The 21,744-nt window shown below is 40.9% G+C and overlaps 1 protein-coding gene across 1 annotated transcript; it reads right to left on the reverse strand.

Moving 5' to 3' along the window:
- Nucleotides 1–356: 356 nt before the first annotated feature.
- tmem185 (transmembrane protein 185) lies at nt 357–20,292 on the reverse strand. Its single transcript, XM_048544595.2, has 7 exons — nt 20,185–20,292; nt 15,279–15,455; nt 13,713–13,920; nt 11,498–11,581; nt 10,231–10,407; nt 9,438–9,561; nt 357–4,482 (listed from the first exon to the last, which is right to left on the reverse strand). Exons 1-7 carry the CDS (start codon nt 20,220–20,222, stop codon nt 4,238–4,240), a joined length of 1,053 nt encoding a protein of 350 aa, XP_048400552.1. The 5' UTR covers nt 20,223–20,292; the 3' UTR covers nt 357–4,237.
- Between the last annotated feature and the right edge of the window lie 1,452 nt (nt 20,293–21,744).

Genomic DNA, 21,744 nt, shown 5'->3' on the forward strand with positions numbered 1-21,744 from the left:
TCTGCTTCACCAGCTGATTGTGCCATTGAGGCCAAATTCAGAGCCAGCACATGTAGAGAGAGAGATAATAAAATGTGAAGCTGGATGAACACAGCAGGCCCAGCAGCATCTCAGGAGCACAAAAGCTGACGTTTCGGGCCTGGACCCTTCATCAGAGAGGGGTCCAGGCCCGAAACGTCAGCTTTTGTGCTCCTGAGATGCTGCTGGGCCTGCTGTGTTCATCCAGCCTCATATTTCGTTATCTTGGATTCTTCAGCATCTGCAGTTCCCATTATCACATGTATAGAGACAGACAGGTTTTGATAAAAAGAACAGAATTCACAAACATTTGTTTATTTGATTTATTGAACAAAAAGCAGCATGTACACAATACACATTTACAGATATTACACAAATATTATTACATGAAAAATGTCAATTGTGGTTTGGTCCAATAGTAGACAATTGCTATTCTACACCAAATGATTGCACTTCTTCTCAGGCCTGCTGAGAGTTTCTGCTTCGCACTCTCCTCCTTGATCAATACAAACTTGTGCTGCTAAAGCTTAAAGATCTTTAGGTCTGAAACACTTAAAATGTCATACCCGTTTACACAACCACTCCGTGTAGCATAATATATTAAGTACATTACCCTACTCACGCACTCTCTCTCTCTCTCTCATGCGCTCGCAAAAACCAACACCTCCGTTCCCACCCTTCCTTCACTGCATTGGTTAAAGAACAATTTACAGAACATCCATAAAAAAATTAGTAACAATTTATTCAAGATGAGCAATTATTTGGGAGACTTTCATATATTTTGATTTTTAAAAGGTACTCAGGATTGTTATTCTAGGTGTAAGTGGCTTGTCAATTATTGCAATTTGTTTTAAAACAATTATTTACATTTAAGGGAAAAAAATGAAACTTCAATATAACAGCAGCAGTAACTCAGTTTGAAACACTGTCTGCAAATGACCAATTTAAGATGTATCATAAAATTAAAGAATAGTTGAGATCAACATCACTACTAGAAGCGACACCCCAAAGGGCACTGGACCCTGCGTACAGAAATAATCACTTCACACTGTCACAAAAGATAATCATTCCCTTCAGTGACTGATAAATCACAGCTCAAAATGCATAGGGATAACCGTCAACTCCAATGCCTACACGGTAACCTGGTGGAACATAGCCTTCCTCAACAACAGTTAAAGCCACCCACTTTACCGTCTTACTGCTAGTCAGTCAGTCAGCTGAAGATCTGGTAACTTCCAAAACAGATTGACAACAGTCCCATTAGGGTTGCAATTATTTTTATTTGTACATGGGATGTAGTTATCACTGGCAAGCCAAGCATTTGTTTACCATACCTAATTCACCCTTGAACTGAGTGGCCTGCTGCACCATTTGAGGGGACAATTAAGACTCAAATCACAGTGCTGTGGATCTGAAATTACACGTCTGCCAGACCAGATATGAATGACAGGTTTTCTCCCCATAAAGGAAATGAGTGAACATTAGATGGGTTTTTACTACAATGATAGTTTCATGATCACCATTACTGAGACTAGCTCGCAACTTCTTGAAAATTTGAATTTTATCAACTGCAGTAACATGAAGGCAGTAATATTGGCTACACACATGAAACAATTAAATCGGAAGGAAAAACACAAAAGGGACAGACTTTCAAATTATATCAAATAATAAGTTAGATTTTAGTGATAAGATGTTATTGGCAAGGAATAGAATCCCAAAACGCATATCTTAACGTGCTCAAAAACTACCTTTGAAACCAGTAGACATTTAACATGATGTGGAAAGTACAGTGAATGCTAATCTAAAGCAGTCTGCAGTTGCCACAGATGTGGTAATACTTTGCTTCTGATCAAACTAATCATCTTATGGAGGTCAGGCAGCAACGTGTGATAGGTAAAACTTGAAACAATAACTCTGTTTCTCTCTCCACAGATTCTGCCTGACCTGCTGAGTACTTTCAGTATTTTGTTCTAAGTTTATCAGCTTCTGAAGTATCTTCCTTCTATCATAATCGGATGGTTTGGATCGATTAGGAAGAAGCATCAGTTATTTGAGTGTTAACTGTTTAGATGGTAAATTATGATAAGAATTAGCCAGATTGATTCAACTTAATACAAGTTACATTTAGCTTTGCCTAAATACAATGCACAGCTATGAACCATTCAAGAGAAAAGCTTCAGATACTGCTGGCACAAGCTGAAGAAACTTTAATAGGGTTTTACCTACATTACATGGAATTTACCTTTCCCATTCATGCTGCAATTTTGCAGCAGGATCATAACATAATAGGGCAAGTACTTTGCAAAGCTGACTTCTGTCCTGGGCAGAGATCAACACTACTGATTGAAGCACTTAAGACTGTTTTAAAATGATATAAAACAATTAATTTCAGTGTTAAATAGAAAGTCGGGCCACTTTATGAACCTCAGTTGTATAATGTAAATTAAAGCAGCAAACAAAAACATAGCCATGATTTCACTGAATGCCAGTGCAGGCTCAAGGAGCTATATTACATAGTAAAAACACAACACGCAAATTTCAAATAACGTAGACATATAAAATAATGAGAACAGACACTTTTACAGTGTTCTTAATTTCTGATGCATTGTTAAAGGGACTCATCACATTCCTCCACCTCCGAAGCTACAGGGACATTATCTATTCTCAGGAGCACATGGAAACATCTCAAACCCTATAATAATACCATTGTCAGTGATGCTTTAATACAGCCATAACCCAATTTCTGTTTAAAGATCTCAGCAAGCAGACACCTCGATCACCATTCAAAGAACACACAGCCATTAGAACTAGGGGAGGGCATTGATACATTACAGCAGTCTTTCACATTGCATCCAACACCTATCCACAGCCAAATGTTATTTGACAAGGGAAGGTCTTAATTTAATGGGTACTTAGGTTATTCAAAAAGCAGATATGCTTTTAACTGGAGTTAAACTGGCTAAACAGCCAATAGCATGAGGCAACCTATTTTAAAAAGTAATTCAAATTTCTGTTCATGCATTTAAAAAGTTACATTTACTTTCTAGTCAATATATATTATTGCACTCCATGTCTTTGTTAGGAATAAGACTAAGAACAATGCAATGCATCAGGCACACAGAGCAAATATATTGTTGTCTCTAGGTACACAAGAAGTTTTCTTTGTCCTCTTCTCAGGATTCTTGTAAAATTTTGTTGAGGGAAGTTAGCATACCACAAATCGTTGCAAACATTTAGAAATCCAAGTACAATGAAGGTCTCTAAATAAACAAGTCCAGGTTTATAATATTTTAATTATTATCCTTCTGTGGGAGAGCTGTGATAAATAGGTCTGAATATGTTTTATATCAGTTCCTAGCACAACAAAGAGGATCCCTTCAAACCAAGATGAACAGGAGAGAAAAACTGTTTCTGGATCTACCATGTCTTGTCCAAGATGTGCATATAAGTGCAGCCATCAAAACAAAACTTCAATTAAATGTGTAAAAAGACTGCATGTTGAATAAAGAATGTACAAGCCTTCACCAATCATGTATTTATAAAAACAGACAATTCACCTGGGGTGGGAGGAACAGAAGGGTGAAAAAATAGTTCTAGTTCCTCACTTCTGAAGAATCATAATTATTGTTCTCAATTGTCACTGCAGTAGATGGATAGTGTAATTTCAGCTATCTCCACCAACATTGTGCTGATCTTTTAATCGTTATGATACACATAAAGCAGCACCTAAGTGCAGTTTACTCCCCTCAATTCAAAATTGGTCAATTCTATGTCACTGTTCATTCAAATTTCTTTGACCATTAAATTCCCAATTTGCAGTTTTATTAACATCATAAATCAGACTATTGAATTTAAGTTTTGTATGCAAATCTTGGAATTAACAGGCTTAGGTTATATTAAAGACTGAATTCAGCACAGTGTCTTTTTCAACATCAGTGCATTGTCAATGTAGGAACAAAATACCAGCACCTTACTTTTCTTCCCCCTGGGTGTAACCTTTGTTAAAGCTGTAGGCACAGCAGCTCTGTTCACCCTTAAACTACAAAAAAGATCATAGCAAACAGAGACCAATTATATAGACTCAATTTTACATTATTGACAGCTGGGTTCCATGTGCCAGATCAAGTCCCATTTGTACAAGAGCTAGTGCATGTATGTCATAAGTGTACCATATCCAGACAGTACTGTTTCATTCCCAAGTCTATTACTATCTCCAATCTTAATCAGGCATGTCAATGTTGAGCTTTTGAGGAGGAACAAAGTACTTCCCAGGGCTCTGGGTGATTACAACTCCAGTCTTCTTATGGAACATTGGGGCTATTTTGGCAGGTTCTGGTACAGGCATTTCCTCAGAGTCCTCGCTATCATCATGATGAAGTTCATATGAAATGTTTCCATATTCTCTCAAGAAAGGAAAGATCTCCAGAAGGAACTGGCAGAAGTCTTTGCGGATTCCAAACCACCCTACAAAAATATCAAAATTAGTGGTCATGAGAAGTTCAAGAACCATTCTCATCACTGAGCACCTAACAGCGCTATTAAGGGTCAGGTCTGTCACTTTAATACAATTTGGAGTACAAAGCATTTTGAAAAGAGTAGAAAATATTGACAACAGTTTTTTTATAACTTGCTTCAACAAGTCAAATATGAATTCAGGAATCAGAAAATTGAAATTTTGAATCGTTTTCCCCGTGTCTGCGTGGGTTTCCTCCGGGTGCTCCGGTTTCCTCCCACAGTCCAAAGATGCGCAGGCTAGGTGGATTGGCCGTGCTAAATTGCCCATAGTGTTCAGGATGTGCAGCTTAGGTGAGTTATAGGGGGAAATGGGTCTGGGTGGGATGCACTGAGGTTCGGTGTGGACAAGTTGGGCTGAAGGGCCTGTTTCCACACTGTAGGGATTCTAATTCTAATAAACGTGACATTTAAAACAAGACATCTCCTCAGGGGGGGGGGGGGGGGGGAAGCTTACTCTGACTTACCCAACTGAATTAATCTCTTTTCCCCAATCTTATCAGGGCTCTCCCTTCATTATGAGATAGTTACAACACAGTCTTTGTTCATAAAACTCAAAAACAAAATCAGATCCAGGGAAAGATCTATTACAAAGAAAGTTGGACGTGGAAATTTTCATCTTGCACATGATGCTGCTGGAAGAATGTCATTGCCAGATCATAAAACATTGGCAAAGGAGCAGCACTCCGAAAGGTTGTGATTTCAAATAAACCTGTTGGATTATAACCTGACGTCATGTGACTTCCAAGATTGGCCACTCCAGTCTAACACCGGCACCTCCATATCATAAAACATAGGAGCAGAAGTAGGCCATTCAGCCCATCAAGTCTGATTCACAATTCAGTGAGATCACAGATGGTCTGATAATCCTCAACACTACTTTCCTGCCTTTTCATCATAACCCTAGATTCCCTTAATGATTAGAAATTTGACTCAGCCTTGAGTAACAAACAGCCCTCTTCGCTTAAAAAAATTCCACAGATCCACTACCCTCCGAGAAAAGAAATTCTCATTTAATGCACCCTTAAATGGGTGTATCTTTGTTGAGACTACACCCTCTAGTCCTAGACTCTCCCACTAGGAGAAACAACTTCTCTACTTCTACCTGTTTAGCTCCCCGAGAATCAAGCGTGTTTCAATAAGGCCAACTCTTATTTTTCCAAACTCCATTGAGCACAGGCCCAAACCACTCATGTTCTTTTCACACCGCAACGCCTCCATATCCTGTATCAACAGAGCGAACTTGTCTGTACTATCTCCAACGCCAATATATCTTTCCTAAGATAAGGGGACCAAAACTGTTTGCAGTGCTCCAGATCCAAAATTCCCTATTTTACACTCCATTCCCTTTGAAACGGAGATAAACATTCCATCTGCCTTCCCTAATAGCTGTTAAGTTTGAAATCCGGCGTTTTGTGATTTATCCACGGGGACCCCTAAACCCCAAGCTGAATAAATACTTAATATCAGTTTCATGGCGGAAGACACCAACAGCATGCCAAAAATACTAAATAATCAAGAGATAAAAGTTGACAAAGTGTGGGGCTGGCCAAGCAGCATCTCGGGAGCACCAAAGCTGACGTCTCGGGCCTAGACCCTTCATCAGAAAAAAATATATCTGAGAAAGGAGAATTTTTGTTGCAAGTCATGAAATGTTTTTTTCTGATGAATGGCCTAGGCCCGAAACGTCAGCTTTTGTGCTCCTGAGATGCTGCTTGGCCTGCTGTGTTCATCCAGCTCCACACTTTGTTATCTTGGATTCTCCAGCATCTGCAGTTCCCATTATCTCAAGAGATAAAAAGGGGGATAGGAATTAGATACAAACATTACTAGAGAAAAAGTACTCAGAAAACTAATAGAATTAATACCCGGTAGACTCCCTGGACTTGATGGGATGCTTCCTAGGGAACTAAAGAAACTAAGTACAGGAGTACTGGATTTCTTACCACATAGCATTAAATTGAAGGAAAAGATATACAAATCTTTAACTTCCTGATTAACCACAGTTGGCTCCTCCCCTTCCTAGAATTCTTCTTTCTCACAGATATATTTTTGTTGTGAGTCATGAAATGTTTTCTTAAACGTCCGCCATGCTTCCTCAACCAAGTTTGCTGCTAAACTCTTTTCCTAATCCACCCAGCTAGCTCTGCCCTTGTTCTTTTGCAATGGCCCTTATTTACATTTAGCACAGTTATTTCCAACCCAAGATTCTCCCTCTCAAACTGAATACCAAAATTCTACCATGCAATGGTCCTTGTTTTCTAGGGAACCTTTCTTTTAAAAATCAGACATAATTTATTAAACCTGCCTCAATAAACACATTAACAGATTCAAAACAGCCCAATTCCTGGTTTGATCCACAATGGTCTTGGAACCTGTCCCAAACACAAGGCATGAATTCTTCTTCGTGGATACCCCTGCCAATTTGACTTCCTCAATCTACATGAAGATTACAAGTCACCCATGACTGACATACTGCTTTGTCACACATCCTCAGTATTCCTGATTTATTCTGTCCTACCAAATTGCTACTGTTAAGGGATCCATAGATTAAACACACTTGTTACCTCGACCCATGTGGATCTACATCTTCCAATCCTAGATCATTTCTTGTTATTCCGTCCATTATTTCCTTATTTATCTTGTTTTCTGTCATTTTTCTATCTTTGTACCCTCTGCCCCTTCCTGCCCCATTCTGGATATCATTATCTAAACAGCTGTCCTTACATGCTGCTATGTGCTTTGGTTTTGCACATCTATAATTTGCCTATCCCAAATATCCCAAACCCCCACCAAGTTTAAAACCCCCTCCACAGCCATAGATATTAATTCACCAGGACAACAGTCCCAGCATGGTTCACGTGACGCCCATTCCACAGGAATAGATCTCTTCCACCCCAGTACTGGTGCCAGTGCTCCACGAATTGAAATCCAATCCAACCACACTAATCTCTGAGCCATGCACTTAACCCATTTATTTTGTTTATCTCACGCCAGATTGCCCATGGCACATACCGTGTGTATAGCATCAGAGATTACTATCTTGGAGGTTCTACTTTTTAAATTGAGCTCCCAATTGTTCAGTAGAACCTCCTTGCGAGTCCAATCAAATGTTGTTGGTACCAAAGTGGCCCCTCCCCACTCCCAGTTCTTCTCCAGTCCGGAGGAGATGTCAACACAGTATGTGTTCATAAAACTCAAAAACAGAATCAGATCCAGGGAAAGATCTATTATAAAGAAAGTTAGACTTGGAAATTTTCAACTTGCACATGATGCTGCTGGAAGAATGTCATTGTCAGATCATAAAACACTGGCAAAGGAGCAGCACTCCGAAAGGTTGCGGCTCAGCAAACATAACCTTCTGGACTCTCACTCACAGCTGCAGAAAACAATATCTCTCTCTCTCTCTCTACTATCCTCCTACCATTACTACATTCTTATTTCATCTTCTTACTTGAATGGCACTTTGTACCACAGTGCCATAGTCAGTTCACTCGTTGTCCCTATAATCCCTACCCATATCTGCACAGCTTGCATGAACTTAAAGTTATTAAAGTGCCCATAGGGCATTCAAAATACTTTGGAGGTCAAGCCTCAACTGATACTTGAACTTCCCCTTCTAGGATCTTAAAATAGCTTGAGAAGGAACAAAAACAGAAGTTGCTGGAAAAGCTCAGCAAATCTGGCAGCATCTGTGAAGAGAAAATCAGAGTTGACTGGACCCAAAAGTCTCATTTTCTCTTCGCAGATGCTGCCAGACCTGCTGAGCTTTTCGAACTTCTGTTTTTGTTCCTGATTTACAGCATCCACAGTTTGATTTTTATTTAGCATGAGAAGGAACATTCATTGGGTTATTTAGAGTAACAGCAAATTTATGGTTTTGCTGCTTCGTCAACCCTAAAACTACAAAAAAAAACAAACATTCAATCACAGAACTGTCATGGCGCAGGAGGAGGACAGTCTGCCCACTGTGTTTGCACCAGGCCTCTGATCATTTGGGTTTTGTGCCTTTCTCCCTTAATCAAAAAAACCAAAAATCAAATTATACTTCACTCGTGCACACTTACATCCTCACAGTCTCTATTCTATTTGTACATTTTTGGATTCTATTAGATAGGAGTAAAATAAAATTATTCTAGCAATTCTCAACTCACAAAACCTGCTTTCTTTCACATTTAAAATTACATGCACTGCACGTAATGTTAGTTACACCATCCTCTCCTCAGCTAATCTACATTAACTGTCTCTCAAACTAAGTGAGGTAATACTGGGCAGGGTGTAAAACCAGTGTTCTCCCTGATTCCAAGCGATTCCCACCTGATGATGTAAGTTAAAATTACCATCATTCTGCCTCTTTGCTCTCACTCAGAAGTGGGGACAAAAATTGGACTGTGAAGTTTCTTCTGGAAAGGTCCTTTTAGTCAATGCCGTTGCAAAAAAGTTTTAAGAATGAACTTGGCCATATCATCGACAGAGCAAGTCAAACTCTAATAAGTAACATATTCAGAACAAGAACAGATACAATAGATAATTTATCACAGCTAATAGTCCTCTAGGAGCTCGTTCAGAAGACATGGACAGGTAAGTTGAAAGCAACAATATCAAGAGTAAAGTCAAACCTAGCATTGTGTTTTTTTTCTTGAAAACTTTAATAACTAGCTCTCAAACCAAGATGTTCTCTATGTATACATTCAACTCAATGTGATGTTTATTAGACACCAAGGACGTGTTGTGAGCAGTAAAGTGTAATGAATATTGTTAGTCCCAAACAATATTTAATCAGGGCATAGCTTTCACTAAATTCGCACATTCTAATCTCTTTACAGTAATAAGCCACCACACTATTGTGACAATATACATCAAAATGATTTACTCTAACAAGTCTAATGTGCACTATTCATACTTACAGTGATTACCTCCTTTCTGACCAAATGTGGTTGCCATTAATGTTATCAAAGACAGCCACAGGGGGATGAAAATTGGAATATAAGAAAAATTATTGTGGCCATCCAGTTTGTGAACCAAAAGAATCTGGAGAGAAAAAGAAAAATCGTAAGTGCCTGTAGGGAGAGATTTTACACTCCATTTGGGGCAAAGAGAAACCTCGCAAGGGTGACCATCTCAGTCGCTTGATTTGGAGAGTCTTACATGTTTGATACATGTCAAAAACACTTTTGAATTCAAGCCTCAGCTGATACTTGAACTTCCCCTCCTAGAATATTAAATTAGTCAGATAGCTTGGGAAGGAAAATTCATTCAGTTATTTGGAGAAATAGCAAAAATGACATCAGCCCAGGCTAATTTTATGCATCTCCTAATGACCACCATGAAGTGGCAAGAGAGATCTACAGTGAAAAATGATAAGCCCAAAGTCAGCAAATGCAGGGGGTGCGAGAAGAGACCTGAACTCAGAATTCATCACTCAAGCACCCTCTCACTACGGCTTCCGGACTGCTACTGATCACTGCATTTCAAGCACGACTTGTAAAAACACAATACTTGTCAAATGCTTTTTGTGCTAGATCGGTCAAGCAAAACAGCAAAGTAAAATTTAAATCTGGAAACTCTAAGTGATTTAAACTGTCCACTGAGCATCAATATGTCTTCAGCAATGAAAATCAGATCAACCGATCACTAACTGTGGTGATGCTTTAGTAACTGAAGAATGCACTAACCCCATTGCCAAAGCAAGTTACATACCTCAAAGGTCAAAAGCGGAACAACAATGGTCATCCAACTGATGGCCATGGTAACATGGGTCCGCCTTTGTTCGGCTATCACGTCCATAGACCGCAAGAAAAGTACCGACCACACAATGTAGTACAGCACCACGAGGCAGAGAAATGACATCAGGATCCACAAAGGGACACAGACGACCTACAAAAACAAAAATCAATGTCTGACTAAAGAAATTATACTTGTTTTAAAACTAGTTTTCTTGCATTTACATATTTTTTCCACTTCAACGATCTGTGCTGCCTGTGATAATATTTGGTTACTCTAAGCCTGTTGACAACTTGAAGATTTAACAATAGTAACTAATACTGTAATGCAATGCACAGACTAATCACAGACAGCTCAACCATGGCTCTTATAATCTGCTTTTTACAGATAATGCACGATGTTTTGCTTCCCAATAAGCAGCTAAGCAATTTATCGGCATGGCTTTTAACACCCAACAGAACAAAGCTTCCTGAACCCAGTATATAAAGTTAACAGAGATGTAGAGCTTTTTGATGCAGTTTACTAAAATGTGTTCTTATGCCAGTGAGTGGCAAGTGTGTAAAGCATATGAACAGCCAGTTGTATCTATAATCTGCTCAAACTGTACCAATTGGATTCCATTCCTTTCAAAAGGTAGGTTCCTCGACTCACCTCTTCTGACACTTCATTTCACTCAATTTCCAGAGCAGATTTTGTCAGTGGTGTTTGTCATTGCCTTCCAGTCACAAGGACACAGCAAGGAGGGAGGTATCAAGTCTACCTCAGCCAGAATGAGAACTGAAACCCATTGGAACAGATAAATGTTTCAATAGGCAGGTCATGTTCCATCTTAACAGATTCCAGACAGTATTCAATGGCAGTAATGGACCATGGAAGGGAAGCTTGTAATCAGATTAAATTTTTACCTTTAAAATAGATTGGAATATCTTGAAAACAGAAAGGAAACAAGAGAACAGGAGATGACCATTTAGCCTCTCATGCCTTTTCCACAGTACGTATCATTGCTGATCCGCATCCCAAGAGTTATTTATCTGCCTTAGAACCATAAACAGCAATAATTGCCTAACAAATCTAACAATCTCAGTACTGAAAGTTTTTAAAACCGACTCATACATCCCAGGATAAAATTCCAAATGTCTAAGTGGGTGTGGGAAAACATCTCCCATTTCCCCACAGTTTATGCCCCTTTAGTTTTGACTACCACACAAAAGAAATGCTAAGCAATCAATGGAAGAAAAATTACCAGCCAAGGCCACTTGATGATTTCATCCAGTCTTAGTGCAATGAATATGAACTGAAGAATGTTCACAGAGCACAGGATTTCTAACTGATAAGCAGAGTTAAAAAGAAAGGGAAATGTAACAAATGTTTACCCAAGGTATTCATACAGCATTTTAGTATTGGTAAGAGCATGTACAGTAAAATTTAGCTGTAATATTATCAATACTCTAAAAATTTAAATTTAAAACAGCTTAATCCATTACATCAAACCTTTATACCTGACACACACACAAATAGCTGGAGAAACTCAGCATGTCCGGCAGCATCTGTGGACAGAAAGCAGAGTCAATGTTTCAGGTCCAGAACCCTTAAGCACGCTGTTGTTGTTGATGTGCCAGATGCATTTCAAAGTAAAGAAATGCGAGCCATTTGGTTACAAGAAACATGAAGACACAGTGCAGACTCAATAGTACAACTTTGAGAGGAGTACAGAAGCAGAGGGATCTCGCGGTTTTTATTCATTCATTCATAGGATGCAGGTATCATCGGCTAGACCAGCATTTATTGCCCATCCCTAATTTCCCAGAGGGTGGTTAAGAGTCAACCACATCGCTGTGCATCTGGAGTCACATGTAGGCCAGACCAGGTACGGATGGCAGTGTCATTCCCTAAAGGGCATTAGAGAACCAGATGGGTCTTCCCTAACAATCAACAACGGATTCATGGTTATCATTAGACTCTTAATGCCAGATTTCTTTTATTGAATTCAAATTCCATCTGCCAAGGCGAGTTTTGAACCCAGGTCCCCAGAACGTTATCTGTGTCTCTGGATTAACAGTTGCGGGATAATACCACTGCCTGCATCCCCTCCCCATGAATCTGAGCTCAACTGCATAATTCTCTGACATGGCCAGGGAAGTTGAAACAGCTGTTCAGGTGCTTTACAGGATCCTTGAGTTTATAAACAGAAGCACAGACTATAAAAGCAAGGAAGTTATGCTACACCTCTACAAATCATTGGTCAGACCTCATCTGGAGTATAGCATTCAGCCTGGGCACTCTTAAGAGAAAGATATTGAAGTCCTGGAGAATTCAAAAGGAGATTTACTAGAATGTTACCAGAAATGAGGGATTTCCGATGCAAGGAAAGATTTGAGAAATTGGACTTATTTTCATTGGAGTATGCAAGATTAAGAGGTGATCTTATTGAGGTGTTCAAACTATGAACCATTTTGACAGGATGAAGAATGATATTCTGTTTCCACTAGTTGGTGTGTCAGTAACTAGGGGGTCACAATTTCAAGACTGCCAGCAAGAGAGCCACGTGAGAGATGAGGAAGAAACTTCAATACTTGGAGAGTTGTTAGGATTTGGAATGCACTGCCTGCAAGAGGGAAGTGGTAGATTCCAAAAGGAGTTTCAGAAGATAACTGAATATATTATTTGAAAGTGATGAATTCAGACAAGATAGTTTGGAGAATGGGACTAGATGGATAGCTCTTTTGGGAGGCGGTATTGAAGTTATGAGGCAATCTGTACTGTAAAATTCTATGGTTCTATGCTACCATGCTACCAGACCTGCAGAGTTTCTCCAACTATTCCTGCTTTCATTTCAGATTTCCAGCATCTGCAGTGCTTTTTTGTTCCAATTTTATTTATGTCTGTAGTAACTGATGCCTGATAGCCAAAGGAAGGTTTTAATTCCCCTAAACTAAAAGCAAATTAATGTGCAAGTCTGGCAGCATCTCTGGAGACAGAAACAAAGTTAACGCTTCATATTTGATATGACATTTCTTCATAACAGAAGTCTTTCAAAATAAAAAAAAGGTCTTATTGAACTGTAAACGTTAGCTCTGTTTATCTATTCACAGATGTTGCCAGACTTGCTGAGTTTCTCCAGCACTTTCAGCTATCTCGTTTGAATTCCACCAATCAGGCTCGAGTTAGGTTGGCTGTTCTGATGAATTCATATATTTATAATCGATATTCTGCAAAAAGGCTCAGGCACTGTACAGAGTGTAGCATTTTTAGAAAATGTCCATTTTTATAGCATCTTTGAAGTAGAATATCCAATGTGCTTGACAGGAACTATTATCAAATAACTGTTTGACGGAAAGCCACATAAGGTATCAAGGCTGATTACCAAAGGTTTGGTCAAAGAATGAGCTTTTAAGGAGCTACCACATTAAATACAAAATTACCACAACTAACAAAGGTCTCTAGTGAGGACATCCTACCTCCAAAGACCGATCATGTCGAAATCCCCACACACAAGCAGCTACTGACACCGGAGATACAAAGAACAGGGGCATGAAGACAAGCAGCCAGAAGTGAGTGCCTCGTTCAATCCGGTCACACACCAGAACTTCAAACATCAACAGCAAAAGGTGGATTCCCACAGCTATTAGCATTGCTTTAAATTCCACACAAGTTTCTCCTTCAGCCCTGTGTTGAAAGAGAATAAACAGTAAAGAAAAAGCAACCGGCAATTTTACAGCAAACTTATCAAAAGGTTCAAATTAACGGAGATTCAATCAAAGAAGAGCATGGAACATGACAGTGCTTTTGTTTTACTTTAAAAGCAGAAAAATGGGGCTGATTTGATAGCCGTTTCTAAGAACTCACACAGGCACGATGGATCAAATGGCTTCTTTCTGTGCTATGTCGTTTAGTGCTAAACAATAACCTGTTTATATGGTGACTTTAACGATACAAACCATCTCAGGTGATATACAATGTTAAATACAAGAGGTTAAAATGCGACTCAGAGTCCAGAGGTAGGGAAGAGTCCAGCCATATATTAACCTTGTCAAGGAAGTTTGATTTTTAATTTTAACTTCGACAAAATGATTTCTTGCTCACCGTGTTTGTACACCCAACTCTCACCTAATTATCCCTGAATTAATATGTAACCCTCACCTCTTCCCTAGTTCCATTAGATTTCAGGTAAACCCCTGCCGAAACCTAGCAGATATTAACAGACAAAACTCCTAACAAATGATACTTGAACTTTCCCTCGAGAATACAGATTAGCCTGACAGTTTGAAAAGAAATATCTGTCCGTACACATTCACTTCTGGACACAAAGGAACATTTTGAATTTGAAATTCAGGAGATAACAATGTATCAAATTAATTGTTGCCACGTTGAATTCCCATCGTATCCCAAGACTTGAACCACAGAACATAGGCTATTTTAGACTTGCCTCATTCACAGGGTGGCAAATCTTTGGAATTCTGTGCTCCAGGAGGGTGTGGAGCTCAAGTCATTGAGTATATTCAAGACAGAGACAATAGATTCCTAGACAGTAAACATGACAGGGCATGCAGGAAGGGTGTGGAAAAATGGCAGAGTAGAACATCAGTCATTACTTAGCTGATTAGAATATAGAATAGAATTCCTCCAGCGTGGAAACAGGCCCTTCGACCCAACCAGTCCACACTGACCCTCAGAGCATCCCACCCAGACCCATCTAATCTATACATCCTTGAACACTACGGGCAATTTAGAATGGCCCATCCAATGAGCCTGCACTTCTTTGGACTGTGGGAGGAAACCGCAGCATCCAGAGAAAACCCACACAGACACTGGGAACATATGCAAACTTCACACAGACTGTCTTGGCAGAGCATGCTCCCGTGGTGGGGGGTGCTATTCCTATTTCCCATGACCCTCTAACTGCACTCTCCTCGATGGTCTGCTCCATTAATTTTCAAATCAAACCTTCAAGCTGCCTTGTTCAGTTTTAGGTGGCATATACACTTGGGCTCACTGAAAGCATGATGGTTTTAATCACTGCTCACCTGTACTGCGGATTCCGTGCCCACACTCCCGTTCCCACTGAAGCTCCAATGATGACTGTGAGTTTCCATAGCCAGACAGGTGTAAAGACTGCCCAATAACTCCACTGGATAATTCCATCCAGACGCAGAGAAAGTAAAACAGAGAACAGGAGCAGGCAGGCATAGATCAGGAACTTGCTACATTGGGAAGTTAAAGAGAGAGATGTCTAGGTTATACCACTGTCATTATTGGTCTAAAAGGCAAAAAAGTTGCATCACTAACTCATCCGCACAGCTAATGAGTAAGTGAGCATTGTAGCACGGATGACACTTTTCCATATTATATAATAAAGGCTATTTAGGAACCTCTCAAACAGACACTGCTACATACAAAAAGATCATGCAAATAATTCACTACGATGGGAAGAGGCTTGTGCGGCCCATAATACCTACATGGGCCAGTGGGCAAATGTTCCGTGTCTGTGCTGTGAATACTACATCACCTTTCTTCAAATCAAAAAAGGAATTTTTTTTTTTTAAAAACTTTGTGAAGTGATATCTTCCACTCGTAAGTAAAATACCAACAATCTCATCACACAGTAAGAGTTATACAGCATGGAAGCAGAGCCTTCGGTCTAACTCGTCCATGCTGATCAGATATCTTAAACTGATCTAATCCCATTTGCCAGTGTTTGGCCCCTATCCCGCTAAACCCTTCCTTTTCATGTACCCAACTAGATGCTTTTAAAATCTTGTAATTGTACCAGCCTCTACTACTTCCTTTGGCAGCTTGTTCCATACAAGCACCATCTTCTGCATCAGAAAGCTGCCCCTCAGGTTCCTTTCAGATCTTTCCACTCATGTAAAACCTATGCCCTCTAGTTTTGGACGCCACTACCCTGGGATAAAGATTTTGGCTATTCACTATATCCATGCTCTGCATGATGTTATAAACCTTAACTGGTCATCCCCTCAGCCTCCAACATTCCAGGGAAAAAAAAATCCCCAGCCTATTCAGCCTCTCCCTATAGCTCAAACCCTCCAATCGTGGCAACATCCTTGTAAATCTTTGCTGAACCCTTTTTAAAAAATTTAAATAATCTTTCCTATTGCAGGGAGACCAGAATTGCACGCAGTATTCCAAAAGTCATCTAACCAACATCCTGTACAGCTGAAACATGACATCCCAACTCCTACACTATATGCACTGACCAATGAAGACAAGCTTGCCAAACACCACCTTCACCACTCTGATGGCCTAGGAAATCACTCAATTCCAGGGCAATTAGGGATGGGCAATGAATGCTGACCTAACACGTAATGTCCACATCCCACGAACAAATAAAAAGTATCTCACACCATCCAGAGTCTGATAAACTATCCCATTGTAACCTCAAAGCCTGGTCCAAATGTACAGCAGGCTCGTCATACAGCTCCATGTATTATTTTGGTGTGGTGTCAGGCTTAGTTTAAAAAGCTGCCAACCATCATCATGAGAGCATCTATCTCTTTCTTTCAACAGAAGATTTGTAAGCATGCTTGCGTGTTAGACACTCTTGGTTCCACCCTGAAAACATTCAAACATTAACCACATAACCTTGGAGCTCTGTGCATGTATAAGTTTTCTTGGTCACAGTGAGTCATTCACAGAAACAGGCAGCCTCCAAAATACTAATGATCTTACCAGCTGCAAGCCACAGTCAGTAGCTACTGCTCTTTCAGTGCTAGCATAGAATACCCAACTATATTAGGACATGCTTTGTAGCAACTTGACTTTTTCCTCAAAGAAGTCTAAAAGCTTAAACTTTTAGAGGAAGTTCTGGACAAAGTGTCTGATTATCTTTATCTGCAGACCCAAGACACTTGTAATTGAGTCCAAATCATCTAAACCTGTGAACCATCCAGTCTGCTGTCATTAATGCCTGCCGTACATTAATTAAAAGAATATTTTAGCAGCAAATTCATATCACAACAAACTCAAGATACAGCTTATGCCTGGCAAACTTTTAATTCCTAACTCCTGCCAATTTCTAAAAAGGTTTTATAACATCTCAGAAAGCCTTCTTCAGTTATTGGACCTTGGACAGCAGACAGCATTGTGACACTCCAGAATTATTCAGCGTGTGATCCCACTAAACTGATGCTGCAAAGCAAGAGAGATAGAAACACACATGCTTCTCTATACAAACCCAAAACATCCTACAGATGGTGGAAATCTGAAATTAGAAATAAAAGACTCTGGTAACAGGGGTCAGACAGTATCTATGGACCAGGCCTACCCAACATGAAACCTCAGTGCAGCGATAGACAAAAGGGAGTGAGAGTGACTGCAGGTGATATCGAGGCAGCATTTGACCAACTGTGACATCAAGGAGCCTGAGCAAAACTGGAGTCGATGGGAATCATAAGGAAAGCTCTAATTGTCAGTGTTACACTCAGTACAAAGGAAGGTGGTTGCAGTTGTTGGATGTCACTCATCTAAGTTCCAGGACATCACTGCAGGCATTCAGGAGAGTGACCTAGGCCCAACTACCTGCTTCACTATAAGGAGTTAGCTCACGATTGCCCAATATTTAGCACCATTTGCAACTTTTCAAATACTGAAGCTGTCTATGTTAAAACATGGACAACATTCAGGTTTGATCTGACAAATGACAAGTAACATTCAGGCCAGGCGATGACCATCTCCAACAACAGTGAAGCCAACCATCAACTGTTGACGTTCGAAGGCATTACCATCACTAACTCCTCCAATAACAGCATCCTGGGTACTACAGGAAACTGGACTAGAGTAGCCATATAAATGCTGCAGCTACAACAGCAGGTCACAGGTTGATAGTTCTGCATCAATATCTCAACTCCTGACTCTTCAAACTGCAAGTGCAATGGAATCTCTCCACTTGCCAGGATGAGTGCAGCTCTAACAATACTTAAATAATGTGACAATTCCAAGACAAAGCAACCAGCTAGATTGGCACCCCATTCATCACCTTCAACCTTCACACCCTGCACTACCACAGTGGCAGCATTGTACACCATTTGCAAGATATAAGCTTAATAACTCACCACAGACTCCTCAAACACTCTCCAAACTCCAAACCTTTATCACCTGGAAGGATAAGGGTAGCAGATATTTGGGAAGGTCACCGCCAGCAGATTTCCCTAAAAACCACTCACCATCCTGACTTGGAACCATAGTGTTGTTCCTTCAGTGTCAAAATCCTGGAACTCTGTCACTATCAGCACTGTGGGTGTAGCTACACTACATGGAGTGCAACGGCTCAAAGCATCAGCTCAGCATCATCTTCTCAAAAACAATTTAGAATGGACAATATATGCTGGCCCAGCCAATGACACTCACAGCCCATGAAAGCTTTTAAGAGAACTTTCCACATCTGATGTAGTGCCATTTCCCCTGGTAGTATATTGAAGGCTGGGATAGATTTTTAATCAGTAAGGGAACGGAGGGTTAAGGGTAAAAGGCAGGGAAGTGGTCATGAAGGTTATCAGAGTAGTCATGATTTCATTGAATGACTCAATGAGCTGAATGGCTTCTGTTCCTACATCTTATGCTCTTGTAAGAGGCAATAATAAGTATTAAGAGTCTGACAACTCAATTATTTTCCCACTGATTAAGCAACTCACCCTGCAAACCAGCTCAGAACTCCAACGTGCAAGCTTTAACTGGGGTTCCTGAAATTATAATACATTGTGTCAACTGTGGATTTGTTGGTTGCATATTTGGAATTTGGCAAAATTTGGGAATAAGAACTCACGAACCATTGGGTCTCATGGTTCGTTTGTAGTGTGAATTTGTTGCAAAATCAAACTTTTGACAAATGTACAGCAGTGAGCAGTATTATGCAGGCAAGATGGTTGATAGGACTAGGTCTGGACCAATCCAAAACAGTTCAAGTCCAAGGATTTGACTGCAACAATGCAGGCTGTGGTACTGTCAGAAGATGATCTTGGTATAGAGATGTAAAACATTCCATGGCACAATGTCAAATTGTAGGCATGTTATCCTCAGTTTCCCTGCCAGCATTTTTCTTTAGTGATGTTTGAGGGATAAAAAGACTCAGGTAACTGTAATACTACTGCCTATGTAATCCTGCTTTGCAAAAATTGGCTACCCCATTTCCTACATTGCAAATGACAACAATTCAGAAGTTTTATTGGTTGTGACATGCAATGGGTTGCCTGATGATAATGAAAGATGCTAAACAAATAAGAACATAAGGAGGAGCAGGAGTAGGCCATTCTGTCCCTGAATACTTGCCTGCCATTCATTAACACTGTGGCTGGTCTGCCCAAAAATACAAGCTTGCCTTTGCATTATACACCGCTGAGCAAGTCATGAGGTATAGCTTTTAAAACTGCCTCTTCACAAATGAGGTTCACTGCAGTTTTTCCAGTTCCTGACACACAATCAGCAGTAGAAACCAGGCTGAAGTATCTGGACACCGGGCTAATTGTCAGAGATGGCACACTGTGGAGCTGGAGGAACACAGCAGGCCAGAAATTTCTGAAGAAGGGTCCCGACCTAAAACATCAGCTTTCCTTGTTCCTTTTATACTGCCTGACCTGCTGTGTTCCTCCAGCTCCACACTGTGCTATCTCTGGCTGCAGTTCTTGCTATTTCTGGGGCTGATTATCAGCATTTGCAAAGCACTTTTACTTTCGGTTTTATATTTTCAGTCAGTGATGCTTATAACTTTAGTTATCGTTACATTAAATGCTAATGCAGCAGAAGTTGGGAGGTGGGAGGCGCAGTCAGTGGCTGCGGCTGCTGCACTAACCCAAGCTCGAGGCTTCTGTGCGGCACACTGGGCCTTCCTTTCCTCTGCCTGCTCCCGAGGCACCGGCCTCTCGCCCTCCGTCCCCTTCTGCACCAACCGGGGGAACCGAGTGAATCGCCGCCTTTTACCTGGGATTGAAGTCCTGGAAGAGCCCACGGAGATTCATGGCTGTGCCAATGCCCAGAGCAGGTCGCTGAGAGCCGCCTTCAATCTCCTCTCTCTGGAGACGTTCATCCAGGGACCCGCCCCCCCTACCCCATCTCAGTGCCAACCCTGTCAATTAATCAATAAATTAATCAATTCTCCCTCCCCAACCCTGCCATGCCCATCCATCAGGGCCCACCACTCAATAGTGCAAAATAAATCTATGCACAAAACATCAAAAAATTGAATTCCAGGATTAGGTTTTCCAACCCACTGCAAACATCAGACATTGCACACAGTTCAAACATTGTTCTTTGCAATGACATATCTTGTCCAAAAGCAGGACAGGCAATTGCTCAATTATTTTTTCAATCTCCAGGAGCAATTTGGTGGGTCCTCTCAGCAACTTTGTACAATTTCGAAGTTAGGAAACACCTTGTGCGCAAAAGAAGGAGTTGGCAAGTGGAGGGTTGAAATTCTCTCGCTCAAAATGGCCATTGACATTCTGAACAAGGGGCACTGGACTTGGGCTGGCACAGTGGCTAGTACTGCTACCTCACAGTGCCAGGGGCCCAGGTTAAATTCCACCCTTGGGTGACTGTGGATTTTGCTCATTCTCCCCATATCCTCCCCGGTTTCCACTGGGTGCTCTGGTTTTCTCCCACAGTACAAAGATGTGCAGGCTAGGTGGATTAGCCATGGGAAATGGCAGGGTTACAGGGATAGGTTGTGTTTGGGTGGCATGATCTTCTGGAGTTGTGTGTACTTAATGGCCAAATGGCCTGGGATTCTATGACTTGAAACATTAACTCTACTTTCTCTTCATTGATGCTGCCAGACCTGTTGAGGTTCTCCAGCAATTTCATTTCTGTTTCACATTTCCAGCATCAGAAGTTCTTTGTTTTATTAATTATATTGTTATATTGAAGTTATTATTGTTCAATTGTAAGGCTGCAATTGATAGATTTGTGCTAAGTATAGGTATTAAGAAAATAAGACAAAGAAAAGGGAGGTGTTTGCCTAGTGCTAGTATCACTCAACTGCTAATCCAGAGACCCAGGTAACATTCTGGGGATAATAAAATGTGAGGCTGGATGAACACAGCAGGCCAAGCAGCATCTCAGGAGCACAAAAGCTGGCGTTTCGGGCCTAGACCCTTCATCAGAGAGGGGGATGGGGTGAGGGCTCTGGAATAAATAGGGAGAGAAGGGGAGGCGGACCGAAGATGGAGAGTAAAGAAGATAGGTGGAGAGAGTATAGGTGGGAAGGTAGGGAGGGGATAGGTCAGCCCAGGGAAGACGGACAGGTCAAGGAGGTGGGATGAGGTTAGTAGGTAGATGGGGGTGCGGCTTGGGGTGGGAGGAAGGGATGGGTGAGAGGAAGAACAGGTTAGGGAGGCAGAGACAGGTTGGACTGGTTTTGGGATGCAGTGGTTGGGGGGGAAGAGCTGGGCTGGTTGTGTGGTGCAGTGGGGGGAGGGGACGAACTGGGCTGGTTTAGGGATGCAGTTGGGGAAGGGGAGATTTTGAAACTGGTGAAGTCCA

This window comes from Stegostoma tigrinum, chromosome 15 (genome assembly GCF_030684315.1).
Source record: "Stegostoma tigrinum isolate sSteTig4 chromosome 15, sSteTig4.hap1, whole genome shotgun sequence".
Lineage (NCBI taxonomy): Eukaryota > Metazoa > Chordata > Chondrichthyes > Orectolobiformes > Stegostomatidae > Stegostoma > Stegostoma tigrinum.

What these genes read in the sequence shown, in the direction of transcription:
- tmem185 (XM_048544595.2), bottom strand. Translation starts at nt 20,222, where the DNA reads ATGAATCTCCGTGGGCTCTTCCAGGACTTCAATCCCAG. An exon ending in TCATCAAGTGGCCTTGGCTG is followed by an intron (nt 10,408 to 11,497) that starts GTAATTTTTCTT and finishes TTGTTTTTGTAG; the next exon opens with GTCGTCTGTGTCCCTTTGTG. An exon ending in TCAGAAAGGAGGTAATCACT is followed by an intron (nt 4,483 to 9,437) that starts GTAAGTATGAAT and finishes ATATTTTTGTAG; the next exon opens with GGTGGTTTGGAATCCGCAAA.